The 13694-nt window shown below is 44.4% G+C and overlaps 1 protein-coding gene across 2 annotated transcripts in view; it reads left to right on the top strand.

The window, feature by feature from the left end:
- Nucleotides 1-1009: 1009 nt before the first annotated feature.
- Nucleotides 1010-13694, top strand: part of PNKP (polynucleotide kinase 3'-phosphatase) — a 41670-nt gene continuing 28985 nt past the window's right edge. Inside the window, exons 1-4 of one of the 2 annotated variants that reach the window (XM_018562795.1) lie at nucleotides 1010-1053; nucleotides 6952-7100; nucleotides 9270-9316; nucleotides 11017-11565. In XM_018562795.1, coding sequence (XP_018418297.1) covers nucleotides 6974-7100; nucleotides 9270-9316; nucleotides 11017-11565 — 723 coding nt within the window. In that variant the 5' untranslated portion in view covers nucleotides 1010-1053; nucleotides 6952-6973. Of the gene's footprint in view, nucleotides 1054-3225; nucleotides 3288-6951; nucleotides 7101-9269; nucleotides 9317-11016; nucleotides 11566-13694 lie in introns of those variants that run through there. The other variant, XM_018562794.1, reaches the window with a different exon arrangement.

Raw genomic sequence — 13694 nt, 5'->3', positions numbered from 1 at the left:
TGCCTAGAGATGTTAGTGAGCTAGGCGGGACACCAGACAGAGCCACTGACAGTATGGTCCGGCATCCGCTGCCGCCCATCAAATCCCCCCAGTGAGACCATTGTCAGTCACCGACCCCCCCTTCCTGGGAAGAAATCATCCTAGGCATCAAATAACAGAAAGTTGGAAGATATGTTTCTGGCCTTCATGTTGCCACAAGCTAATGTGACTCTTCTCCTTCTCCTCTACTCTTGCTCTGCCATTTTCAGTAGAAGACACCACTGGTGGCCAACTTTTTCTTCCACATTTTCACAGCCTGCTTACTAATGACGTCAGCGCCAGATCCGTGTAGAGAAAAGAATGAATAGACTTTTTCCCAAGATCTTACAAGATTATTTTTTCTGCACTGATCAACGCAAGGTATTGCGGAAAGGAGGTGCATTTGGAGTGGCATTCGAATGAATGGTACTGCAACACACCTCCCGCACTGTTAACACACGGTAGGTGCGTGGCATGGTACTGTGCTTTAATTGCACAGACCTGGCATGAACAGGCCCTTACAGCGTGGCAGGTGAATTGAGGTGCAGTTCATTTCAATGGCACCTCAAACGCTCCTCCTGACCGCAATGCATTACTTTTTTCAACTGCACCACGCTGCATGGTATTGCAGCAACTGCACGATTAATGCATAGCCCTGATGTGAACGCGCCCATAATCCAAACATCTGCTTTTGTTGAAAATGGTACAACACTCGGCTCTTTTACAACTACAGCATGAGCAGGTAGGTGACACTGCAAGGGAATAATGGGTTCACCCTCCTTACTATGCTGTGCAGCAGGAATGTCTGGACAACAAGACGGACAGAAGATAACTGCTAATCCTTTGGCAGGTGAAACATTTCCACGTAGTTATTTCTGCAAGAAAATGTTCCAGTTTGCCTAAGGTCCAGCTTCTGTGAGACAGTTCAGGACATTTAGAAGCCGGAACAGTTCTGCGCGTCTCCTGAGCTGTCGGAATGTAAAGGATGTGACACCAATTAGCGGCGGAGTGCGGAAGTCAGCGGCATCAGTGCGGGTCTGTGTAGCTAGCTGGTGTTGGGGGGCGGGAATTGCATTGTGGGATGGGGGGGTCACCTGGGCTGGCACGCTGTGCATAAGATTGTGACAGTCACTGTCATGTATTGGAATTCTATGTTGGGACACGGTGGAATGTTGTTTATCCTTGTACTATGGAATTTGTCTTTATCAGTTCTCTGGACCGGGGACCGGGCTGTGTGCCCGGTTAAAACATTCTACTGCAGTACTCTGAACCTGCATTCAGTTCATTTCAATGTTACACAATAATTTGCGTGGAAACCGATGACCAACAGTTGTGCTAAAGCCAATGATACTGCCTGTCCTAGCACGTCACATTGTAATGTTTTCAGGCTTAGTAAAATGCATTAAAACGTATGGGTTGAGGCAGCGGGGATATAGTCAGGTAGCCTTATAACCCATGTCAGTTTGCCACCTGTATCCCATTGGGGAGATTTCTCTTAACTTCCTCTCCATAGCCACAAAAGGAAGTGAAAAAAAAATCCCTCCAAAGTGAGGGAAATCCTTAGTAATCAGCAGGGTCACCAAAACTAGGGCCCCCAATTGGAAGATTTCCCCTGTATTTCTGTTCTTGTGACAACCTGAAATTTGGGATTCAGTAATAATGGTATCTGGGACAAATATCTTCGTTTCATTCAGCCTGCACTCTCCTGTTGGTACCGATGATCACAATGAGTCACTTGCTGTACCCCCTCTTTCCTTTCAGAAAAAGCTTTGCATCGTTTTCACAGCACACAAGGCAGTCTGTAACATTTGATTCTGGCATGAAATGGAGTTTCTTAAATGAAAACCACATTCGCTGTTAGAAATTTGTTGTTCAAGAAAAAATTTCCATCCTTCCATTCTTCAATTTTTTTTGTCACTACAGTCGAAACAATTGTCGATTTCATCCTATTAACTATTAGAAAATGGAACAAAAATCCAGAAAAATGTTTTTTCCAGTGTATGCTTTACCTATATACTTTGTACTCAGGGCTGCCCCTATAATTAGGCAGCTTTGAGTTTTTTTTGCCTAGAGATGTTAGTGAGCTAGGCGGGACACCAGACAGAGCCACTGACAGTATGGTCCGGCATCCGCTGCCGCCCATCAAATCCCCCCAGTGAGACCATTGTCAGTCACCGACCCCCCCTTCCTGGGAAGAAATCATCCTAGGCATCAAATAACAGAAAGTTGGAAGATATGTTTCTGGCCTTCATGTTGCCACTCTGACAGTATGGTCCGGCATCCGCTGCCGCCCATCAAATCCCCCCAGTGAGACCATTGTCAGTCACCGACCCCCCCTTCCTGGGAAGAAATCATCCTAGGCATCAAATAACAGAAAGTTGGAAGATATGTTTCTGGCCTTCATGTTGCCACAAGCTAATGTGACTCTTCTCCTTCTCCTCTACTCTTGCTCTGCCATTTTCAGTAGAAGACACCACTGGTGGCCAACTTTTTCTTCCACATTTTCACAGCCTGCTTACTAATGACGTCAGCGCCAGATCCGTGTAGAGAAAAGAATGAATAGACTTTTTCCCAAGATCTTACAAGATTATTTTTTCTGCACTGATCAACGCAAGGTATTGCGGAAAGGAGGTGCATTTGGAGTGGCATTCGAATGAATGGTACTGCAACACACCTCCCGCACTGTTAACACACGGTAGGTGCGTGGCATGGTACTGTGCTTTAATTGCACAGACCTGGCATGAACAGGCCCTTACAGCGTGGCAGGTGAATTGAGGTGCAGTTCATTTCAATGGCACCTCAAACGCTCCTCCTGACCGCAATGCATTACTTTTTTCAACTGCACCACGCTGCATGGTATTGCAGCAACTGCACGATTAATGCATAGCCCTGATGTGAACGCGCCCATAATCCAAACATCTGCTTTTGTTGAAAATGGTACAACACTCGGCTCTTTTACAACTACAGCATGAGCAGGTAGGTGACACTGCAAGGGAATAATGGGTTCACCCTCCTTACTATGCTGTGCAGCAGGAATGTCTGGACAACAAGACGGACAGAAGATAACTGCTAATCCTTTGGCAGGTGAAACATTTCCACGTAGTTATTTCTGCAAGAAAATGTTCCAGTTTGCCTAAGGTCCAGCTTCTGTGAGACAGTTCAGGACATTTAGAAGCCGGAACAGTTCTGCGCGTCTCCTGAGCTGTCGGAATGTAAAGGATGTGACACCAATTAGCGGCGGAGTGCGGAAGTCAGCGGCATCAGTGCGGGTCTGTGTAGCTAGCTGGTGTTGGGGGGCGGGAATTGCATTGTGGGATGGGGGGGTCACCTGGGCTGGCACGCTGTGCATAAGATTGTGACAGTCACTGTCATGTATTGGAATTCTATGTTGGGACACGGTGGAATGTTGTTTATCCTTGTACTATGGAATTTGTCTTTATCAGTTCTCTGGACCGGGGACCGGGCTGTGTGCCCGGTTAAAACATTCTACTGCAGTACTCTGAACCTGCATTCAGTTCATTTCAATGTTACACAATAATTTGCGTGGAAACCGATGACCAACAGTTGTGCTAAAGCCAATGATACTGCCTGTCCTAGCACGTCACATTGTAATGTTTTCAGGCTTAGTAAAATGCATTAAAACGTATGGGTTGAGGCAGCGGGGATATAGTCAGGTAGCCTTATAACCCATGTCAGTTTGCCACCTGTATCCCATTGGGGAGATTTCTCTTAACTTCCTCTCCATAGCCACAAAAGGAAGTGAAAAAAAAATCCCTCCAAAGTGAGGGAAATCCTTAGTAATCAGCAGGGTCACCAAAACTAGGGCCCCCAATTGGAAGATTTCCCCTGTATTTCTGTTCTTGTGACAACCTGAAATTTGGGATTCAGTAATAATGGTATCTGGGACAAATATCTTCGTTTCATTCAGCCTGCACTCTCCTGTTGGTACCGATGATCACAATGAGTCACTTGCTGTACCCCCTCTTTCCTTTCAGAAAAAGCTTTGCATCGTTTTCACAGCACACAAGGCAGTCTGTGATTGGATGAGGGTAGATAGCGACGTTGATCCAAACCTCCTCCAATCACAGAACACCTTTCTGTAAACAACATTTTGTGAAAAGATGGCAAGGCTTTTTCTGAATGGGGGATGGGGTGACTCACTGATCAGCGTACTGAAGATGGAACTAGAAATCTCAGTGTCGGAGTTCGGCTCCAACAGGGCAGTGCCGGCTGAATGAAACTAAGGATTAAAGGATACATTCACCTTTTGCAAAAATTTAAGAAATGCATATTTAATAATTTAACAAAAAATATTACTTTTCTTTAATTTTTGCATTCAAGCCTGGAAAGCACTGCAATATGATCACTCTATCAGGGCTGCAGAGCTCAGGCTTCTGAACATTCTCTCCCAGGCAGAGCTTCATACTGAGGTACGGAGTTTCAATTAGACATGGGGAAGAACGGCTGGACTTAAAACAGCATTAAATCACCTCATACAGCGTCCAGCCGTCCTCGCTCTGGTTAGATGCAGTAGAGCTGTCCTTATTTCTGTCCAGCTGTCCTTCCCCCCATCTCTCCTAACTGATATTTTTATATGATCAAATATGCATTTATTTCATTTTTGCAAAAGGTGAACTTATTCTTGAATCCTTGGTTTCATTCAGCCTGCACTGTCCTGTTTGCAAAAGGTGAACCTTTGGGGCTGGTTCATGGCAGCAAGCCGAGCTGAACGTTTGGCTGCCAGTTTCCGATGAGTGGAAACAGTACTGATGTGCCGATCCCGGCGGTCCCAACTAACCTGGTATGAACAGGCCCTTAAGCCCTTCACGACCCATGACGGGATAATCCCATCATGAATCCTGAAGGGGTTAATCAGACTCCGCCGGGACTCTATTCAGAAGAGCCGCCTGCCGCCAGATCGCTTCCACGATCCAGTAAAGTGGCCGCCGACACCCCAGCCGTGTGTCCCGGGCTCTGCTGCCCCTCTTACGGGCTTGGGACCAGTGTCCCGGGTATCAGTGGGAAGGAGATTGGTGAACGTCCATTCACCGATCTCCCCGTTCTATGGGACCGGGAGCGATGCGTATTGCATCACTTCTGGTCTGCATTTCAATAGCTTATTTAGAGTGGAAAGGTGATACTAGAGGTCTTTTGGATCCCCAGTATCACCTTTCACCACCAATATGCTATCACATGGGGGGCTTGTAAGCTCCCCTATGTGATGGCAATTAAAGTAAAGTTAAACAAACAAACCAGTTTTAAAAATAATATTAAATACATTAAATGTACAAATAATAATAAAATATTGTTTAGCACGCGCGTGGTCACGTAAACTACGTTCGAAAATGACGATTGCGCTACACATTTTATTAAGTAATTTTCAGGCCTAAAATGTGGATTATAACATGCAAACAAAAAATGAAAAAAGGCCTTTGTCCTTAAGGGGTTAATGAGCGCTGTAGCCACCAGAGATGGGAACATGTCCTCATTGGTCATTTATTTCTAATGTGCAAAAATAGTTTTTGTCCGGAGTTCAACTCTTTGCTGCTTTTCCACCATTTTTTTTTTAAAGCTCTAAGGCCTCATTCACACGGGCATTCCGATCAGGTCCGCCTGTTGATTTTTTTTTTTTAGGCGGACCTGATTGGAAAAAAGGAGTGAGATGAACCAATAGGAGTCAACTCAAAGTGCAGCTGGTCAAAAAAGGGTCGGAGAATTAATATTTAGTACAAGTTTATAAATTTATTTAGTATTAAAAAAAAGATTTTTTGGACATACTCAATGTACCAGTAAAACCAACACCCAATAAACGTCTAAAGAATGGTCATTGCAACAACCCGTTCACTCACACATTCACTCTGGGACGAGCTGATCAGCGTATTATATAATGCCGGATGGTCCTCAAAGATGTTTGAGGACCATCCGGCATTATATAAATACATGTTAGTATGGAGATACAGTGTTGCAATAAAAGAGACCGCTTGAGGCCCTGAGCATATATATGTATCCATTGATACTACGTGGATAGAAATAGTTTGTGTTCTTTTGAACTGTATATCATTGCTAAAATACATTTATTTCCCATGATTCTCAGCTCCATCTAGTGGCCAAAATGCAGTATTTTCCCCATTCATGTGTGTGTTTTTTATGAGTGAACGGGTTGTTGCAATGACCATTCTTTAGACGTTTATTGGGTGTTGGTTTTACTGGTGCATTGAGTATGTACAAAAAATCTTTTTTTTAATACTAAATAAATTTCTAAACTTGTACTTGTCTGTATGAATGAACCAATTGCAGAACATTCAACCATAAGATACATTTTACTAAACATTTGCTTTTGCCACGTTTCCACTACATCTGGTTGACTCGCACAGAACAAATGTACATGCAGTTTCACTGGATGAATAAGCTATGTTGATTGTTTTTTTGTAAATAGACCTTGTCATTTTACAGGCAAATCTTGTTTATCGTTTTTAAAGCGTATTCGTGCTATTCACCCAGAATTTTCAAAGAGGATCCATCGTTTTCAGGGAATTCACCCATCATTTTCAAACAACATTCACCCATTAAAAGCTTTGGAGAGAGTTTTCATTAGCAAACAAGATTCGTTCATTTGCTGCATTAGGCATAGAGGTACTGCTCTTTGAAAATGAATGCCATAAAATACAGACAGATGAATGTCCGCACACCGAAACTTTTATAAATAGACCCCAGAGCAATCATGTGGCAGCTTATACATAAATGTTTATAGGATTAGCTGCTGCACTTTTCTACCCGAGCACTTTATTCTTTGAAGTATAGAACAGTTTGCATTATTTCATACTGTAACATGGGTTGGGTTAATTTGAAATGTAAACTTTTTGCTTTTAATGTGATTACTTTTTCTTCTCTCAACCTGCAATGTCTTTGTATCAGTAGGTGAATTGCACTCAGTTAAAGTGGTGCTTGCTTGGAAATGAAGTGCTTCATAGGAAGTGTGGATAGAAAGCACAGTCCTATTGAGCTCCCTGATGGTGTAGCTGTTAATCTAGGAAGAAGTCCCCAGACCGGCATCTCAGACAGGAAATGCTCCAAGAATCAAGGTAGGTCTCTAGTCAGGATAACAACAAAAACAATGTACAGCGCTCTCGGGTGGAATTTGGAAGTGGTGTGGTATGCAGCCCTAGAGACCAGGAGGAGGCACCTGTAATTGATGCAACTAAAAAGACACAAGAGGGCGCAATAACCTGTGTGTACGCTCGCAAAGGAAAAAAATGTCACTTACATTGGTGTCCGAGGACTGGAGGAAAGGCGGCCTCCGATAAGGATCGAGGGGTCCAAGGAGAGAGGATATTTCAGGATACCATCTAAAATGTATATGTATTTATTGGAAGGTTCAGGATTAGATGCACATCAAAAAAAACTATGGGAACGATAACATTTCAAATAAGTGATGATCTATGTTTAAACTGGATTATATATCTTTTTTGCATTGACTGATATCACATTAGATAAGGTACTTGCACTCAGGGCAGCCGTCAGAAATTTTGGGGCCCCTTACACGGCTTTAGGTCAGGCCAGCCCCCGGCCCCCGCTGGACACGGGCTTAGAGACGCGCTCGACGCAGGGCTTAGCGATGTGCTGGACACAGGACCCACCTGAGAGTGACCCTGCAGAGCCCACCATAGATGCTGCACAGCCCATCTGAGACTGTCTATGGTGGGCTCTGATCCTTACATGAGTATCGGCCGAACCCCCCTGATGGCTGCCCTGCTTGCACCGGTGCAGCTTAATAAAATAGTTTGATGTATTGAAGCTGAACTTCAGGTAAACAGCTAAATACAGAGATGAAATGCATTGCATTCAAGTACCTCAGCTATTAATACAATTGTAGCTTATTTGTGTGTCACTCAGCTGTGGATCCCCAAATCATCTCTGAATTTAGGCTAACACTGTCCTTCCTTCTGGAGGGTGGCTACTTATGTTCCCAGTGGTCCCTGTGTTTGTTGTAAAGTAGCCACCGCTCCAAGCTCGCTCCCGTGTTAGACTACAATCTCACGTTTAAAGGAGAACTATGGGGTTAGGGCTTTTCCCCATAGTTCTCCTAAGGGTAATGGAAGGACACAAACTAGCGTCCTCCCGTCACCCTAAGCTCAGTATACCGCAAGCTACAGCTCGCAGTATACTGAAACGCCGCACCCGGAACGGATCCCGACAATTCTGTCTGGATCCACCCAGATGCGTGAGTGACAGCTGGCTCTGCCTATCTAAAGGCAGAGCCAACTGTACCCGCCCCCTCCCCCGTCTGTTCCGCCAGTCAGCACTGGAGGATAGGACAGTGGAGGGGGGAATCCCTGCAGGGAGCTGTGAGTGACAGTCACGGCTCTCTGCAGGGATAGATCGAGAAGTGAGCGAGCGCCGGTATGTGTTCGCTCACTTCCCGATCTACTGAGCCGACCTGTGACAGTTTCATTGTCACAGGTCGGCTCAGATTATGAGGCTGAGTGAAAATCACTCGCCTCATAATTCTCCTTTAATTTACTAATTTGTATTTAGACTGTAGTCTATCACAGGAGCGAGCTTGGAGCGGTGGCTACTTTATAACACAGACAGGGACCATGGGGAACAAAGATAGCCACCCTCCAGAATGAAGGACATTGTCAGCATGAATTCAGAGATGATTTGAGGATCTGCAGCTGACTGATACACAAATAAGATACATTTTTGTCAATAGATAAGACACTTGAATGTATTTTTAGGATTTAGCTTCTGAGTTTAATGTCACCTTAATTCCCTCCAATGTTCTCTAAAATTGTTACGTGGTATCTCGTGTTACTAAGATATGTTTATTTCCTATAATCTTCAACTCTATCTAGTGGCCATAATGTGACATTCTCCCGATTTTACTCATTTCATACTCTTTAAGAATTAACCTAATTTTATTACTACCCATAATATTTGAAGAACATTCGAACAGAAGAACATTTGATGTTGCCCTATTCACCCAACAGCTGGGTAATTCTCACAGAACTAACCAGCAGTACATGCAGTTTTGCTGAATGAATAGATTGTGCAACAGCTAGAAAATGCTGTATTGTTGTCCATTTACAGTGCATGCACCTTCTCTGAACATCAGCCAAGGCAAGGCTAAAATGTGAATTTGTCTGAACACGTTTGGGCAAATACCTCACAGAATGTTGTTCTCAGGGTTAGAAGTGTTGTGGTGAAAGTAGCTGTATTACATGAACTGTCATCCTTTTTTTGTTTTACAGTGGAACTTGTGGCAAATATTGACAGGAGAGTTGTTCGTGTCACTCAGGTAAGGGAAACTTTTATTGTATCATTTCCTATAAAAGAATCTGGAAAAGTTCTTAGAGATATTGTTCACTTGGAAGGAACCTGTTAGAAGAAAAATATGGAAGCCACAGTTTGACATGTTTGTGACAGTGCATCCTGCAGTGCTGTTATTCTTATTCTTCCATCTCCTTTTTTGAAGCCACTGATCTGGAACAAGCATGTGTATCTAAGGTGTCGGAGCTACTGATATGCACACGCTTGTCCTGTGCTGGTGATTCAATTAAGAAGCAAGCATAATGGGAATTGGCTTGGAGCATGCACTGTCAAAAACAAGTTAGCAGTGGTGGATCCCTGTCCTGACAGGTTCACTTTATACTGGACCTAAACTCAAAATTTTATGAGGAAACAGGTCATGCATTGTTTCATGTTAAGTTGTGTGTCCCTCTGCATTACTAGTGCAACGTCAGCATAGTTTTAATTTACTTTATAGACTCTGCTGACATCATCTCATCAGTGCACTCAACCATGTGATTTTGAGCTTGAGTTCCACAGGACCCGTGGTTTCCAAGTGTCGGATATGTTTCTACATTTTAGGATTCAGCAGGTTTCATAAAGTGGCCTAAACTTTAATTTGAGGTTTACTTAACCACTTCCGGGCCGCAATACATCTATAGACGGCAGCCCGATAAAGTGGTTAAAACTGCTTTTAACCGCAGGCGATTGCTGTTAATATACAAGCAATCCGGCGTCTGTACAGCCTCCCCCCCCCCTTGAAGTGGTTAAAACAAGCAGCCGTGTTCTTGGTACCGCTCTTAACAGCAGGCGATTGCTGGTAATTTACAAGCGATCCGGCATCTGTACAGGCGCCCGGATCGTTTGTACCGTGCGGCGGCCTCCCCCCCTTGGCTGCCGCTGTCTTCCCCGGGCACCGTTGTCCCCGTGTGGCTCCCGGGAGCGGCTCGGCGGGTCTCCCCGCAATGATCGGAGAGAGATTCAGCGGATCTCTCTCCGATCACTGGACCCAGAAGTACACAGTCTCCGGCTCTTGGAGCCAGGAGATGAAGCTGGGGAAGCAGATCTCTGCTTCCTCAGCTTCTTTGGGGTCCCTAGGTGACATTAGGTGTCTAAAAGACCCCTGATGTCTCCATAAAGAGGACCTGTCACACCCTATCTGCTATTTCACTTGTTAGCCCCCTATGTAAAGCAATAGGATTAGTGTAAAAAAAAAAAAAAGTGTTTAAAAATTAAAGTAACATATAAGAAAAAAAAATGCCAAATAAATGTTTTTAGGTCCCCGGCCCCCCACGTGCCCGCACATACACAAGCGTCCTTGCACCTACGTGCGAAAACGACAATTGCGCCACATGTTAAATATCGCCGCGAACGTTCGACAGAGCAATAATTCTAGCGCTGTCAATCATTGTTAGCACTAAACTGATGAGCGGTAAAAGCGCTTAAAATGTTCCCTATGGGAAATTTTGGGTATCAACTTTTTTTGCGGCTTCACGGCGAACGCAATTTTAAAGCTTGACATGTTTGGTATCTATTTACCCGGCGTGATCCCGTCTTTCATATTTTACAAAAAATTGGGTATTATATTATATTTCTGTGCACTACAGTAGTCTAGCACATTACTAACAGGGACGTGGCTTTTTTTGGTCATTTTGTTGCCTAAATTACAATGGATTTTATATCGGAGTAAATAAATGTGCTTTCTTCTAGCTTGGTGCAAACCCTACCGCCATAGGAGAGCAGAAATTAAAGCATGGAGAAAGCACTCTCATGAATGAGGATCAGACCCTCTTCTTGGTAAACTCTTTATATCCTTACACTCTATTTTTTAATAAAGAGAACCCCCAAAATACCAAACTGTCTGCAAAGCCAAAGCCTGGCTCACAAGTGAACAAAAAGCCTCGTCCAGCTACTTCCCCAAAGAAGACAATAAAGGACTTTTTTGGTGGGGCTCCATCGGAAAACCAGAAGAAAAGAGAGCAAGAGGAAGATGGTGAATTGGAACCAAGCAGTAAGAGATCAAAGTGCCAGGAATCCGAATTGAAAGCAGCAGAAGATAGTGATGATTCAGACAAAGAAGGCATTTCCAGTAAACTGAAAGAATTTCAAGAGTTAGCAGCCAGAGCTAATAGCACTAATACTAAACTACCTCATGAATCCCGAGACACACTGAGGGGTGGAACCTGCAGTAAGGACGTTTGGGAAGAGCATGGAAAGCTCCTGGTGTTTAACAAGAAAGGTGTGCAAGCTTCTTCCAAGGTACACAAACACTCAAATCACAGCTTATCATTTAAGCAGTGATCAATTCAAATGATATTTCGTTTTTGGGTAGAGTGGCATTACCTCAGACAATATCAAAACATTAACACCAGTCCCTGCCCCATCAATTGAACCCACAATATTCAGACACACTAATCAGTTAAGCTACCAGTATGTTTAGGGCAGTGGAAGGAGACCAGAATGTCCCGGTTAAATCTGCACAGGAGAACATATAAGTTGCAGGGAGAACATACAAGTTTCTTGAGGATAGTGTTCCTGGTGAAAATCAAATATAAGATCCTAAAAGTGCAAACCAGTAAGCCACTGTACTCGGTATATTATGAGACTAGAAGGCTTATCTTACTAAAACAGAACAAATGATCACTTAAAATGCTTTAAAGTGATATTAAACTTTCATTTTTTTTATTCTGAGGGCCAGACTTGCTTGAAATTACATTTGTTTCTGCTTTAAAAATGTTTATTTTTTTTGTAGCTGTCCCCAAACCGATTGCCCCCCCCCCCCTTCCTGTTTGCGGGTGTCTCCATCAGGAAGCCGGCTACTGAGGAGACACCCGTGTGTGCGCGTTCCCGCTGCTAGTTGTGTGCGTCCATAGAAGCACACAGCTTGCTGCAAGCCATGCCCCCCGCTCACACTGTTACACTTTGACTGATGGCAGAAGGAGCCCAGGAATGCCCTGAATACCCTCGAGCAGGAATTTCAGGGAAAGCCATGTATCTTCCCAGTACCAGCAGAGGAGATGACTGACCGCAGGTAAGTGTGGGGGGACGGGGGACACAGAAATACACTGGGTGTTTTTTGCATTATTTGAGATTTATAGGCTGACCCCAACCAATACAGCATAGTGTGGGAAAGAGTTTGGGTTCTTTTTCCCCTTTTTTTGAATTTTTTTTTTTTAACTGTAACCCTGCACATAATATTTCCCTTTACCTCCTGAACTGTGACCTAACGAGTGGTTCTAACACTTCCTCACTGTAAAAAAAAAATCATTTCTCCCAGCATTCCTTGGGGGGGGCACGATTAGTAAATCTTCTACAGATGGGAGTAGCTGTTGCCTCACTATACCAGGACTCTAGGCATAGTAAAGAACACAGCCCCATTTAGCCTGGCTACCCCTGCATGTACTGAACACACCCAGTTTTGCTAAGTATCCTGGGGAGGTAGGTTGTCACTCCAGATCCAGCTCTGCTGGATCAAGACTTTCAAACTGGAAATTCTTCTATCAAGTGCTGCTGGCAGTGTCATACCAAACCCTCGGATTTTGGAAATGCGACCCAGCAGCCAATGTTTTTCATGCAGTGTTTTACTGAACCCTCAGATTAAGATATTCATTGCGACTACTATTTTGTTCCCCCATGACATACTGAACCCCCAGATTCTGATTGAGTCATTGAAGTAGCCATCACCATTGTTCATACCCAGCAACCAAGACTTGGATGTGCACTGCACAGTTCCCTGTTCTGCATGCATCATACTAAACTACTGCAGCAGCCTCACCTGGCTCATTACATGGCAGACTTTCAGATTGTGGGTAGTCACTGAGAGATCACCAGTAAGGATGGGCTCGGACGTGTTTGCAGCTCCACGTGCCGAGTCTGCCAGGAAGCTGGCAGCGCCAATCACAGGCACTGAGACATTTCCCGATCTCTGCAGCTGCGGACCGGGAAAATGTCTCAGTACCTGTGATTGGCGCTGTCAGCTTCCTGGCGGGCTCGGCACGTGGAGCTGCAAACACGCCCGAGCCCATCCTTAATCACCAGGAGTAGTGAATAGGCTGTATGGTGAGACTACTGCAGTGTCTCTTGGTGTCCCTATAACTACTTAATGCTAGCCTGGGCCCACACCTTACTTTAACTATATTGCATGGTTTTGCTTTTGTCTGCCGACATCTTTGATATGGGCTGGCAAGATTTTAGGCACTAGGAACCTTCTTTTTAATCCAGTTCCCAAAGGGGACCATTCTCTGGCACACACTTGTAGGAAGTGGTTGAAGCTTGCTCCTTGCACATTTTGCAGTGGCGGTATTGAACCCAGCATGTGGATCTTACCTTCAGCTCTGTTACTACTGCTCCAGATAGCCACTGGAATCACAGCAGATTGCAGTACTGCA

This window comes from Nanorana parkeri, unplaced genomic scaffold (assembly GCF_000935625.1).
Source record: "Nanorana parkeri isolate BGI_ZX_2015 unplaced genomic scaffold, ASM93562v1 scaffold600, whole genome shotgun sequence".
Classification (NCBI taxonomy): domain Eukaryota; kingdom Metazoa; phylum Chordata; class Amphibia; order Anura; family Dicroglossidae; genus Nanorana; species Nanorana parkeri.
This window is presented reverse-complemented; position numbering and strand designations above follow the sequence as displayed.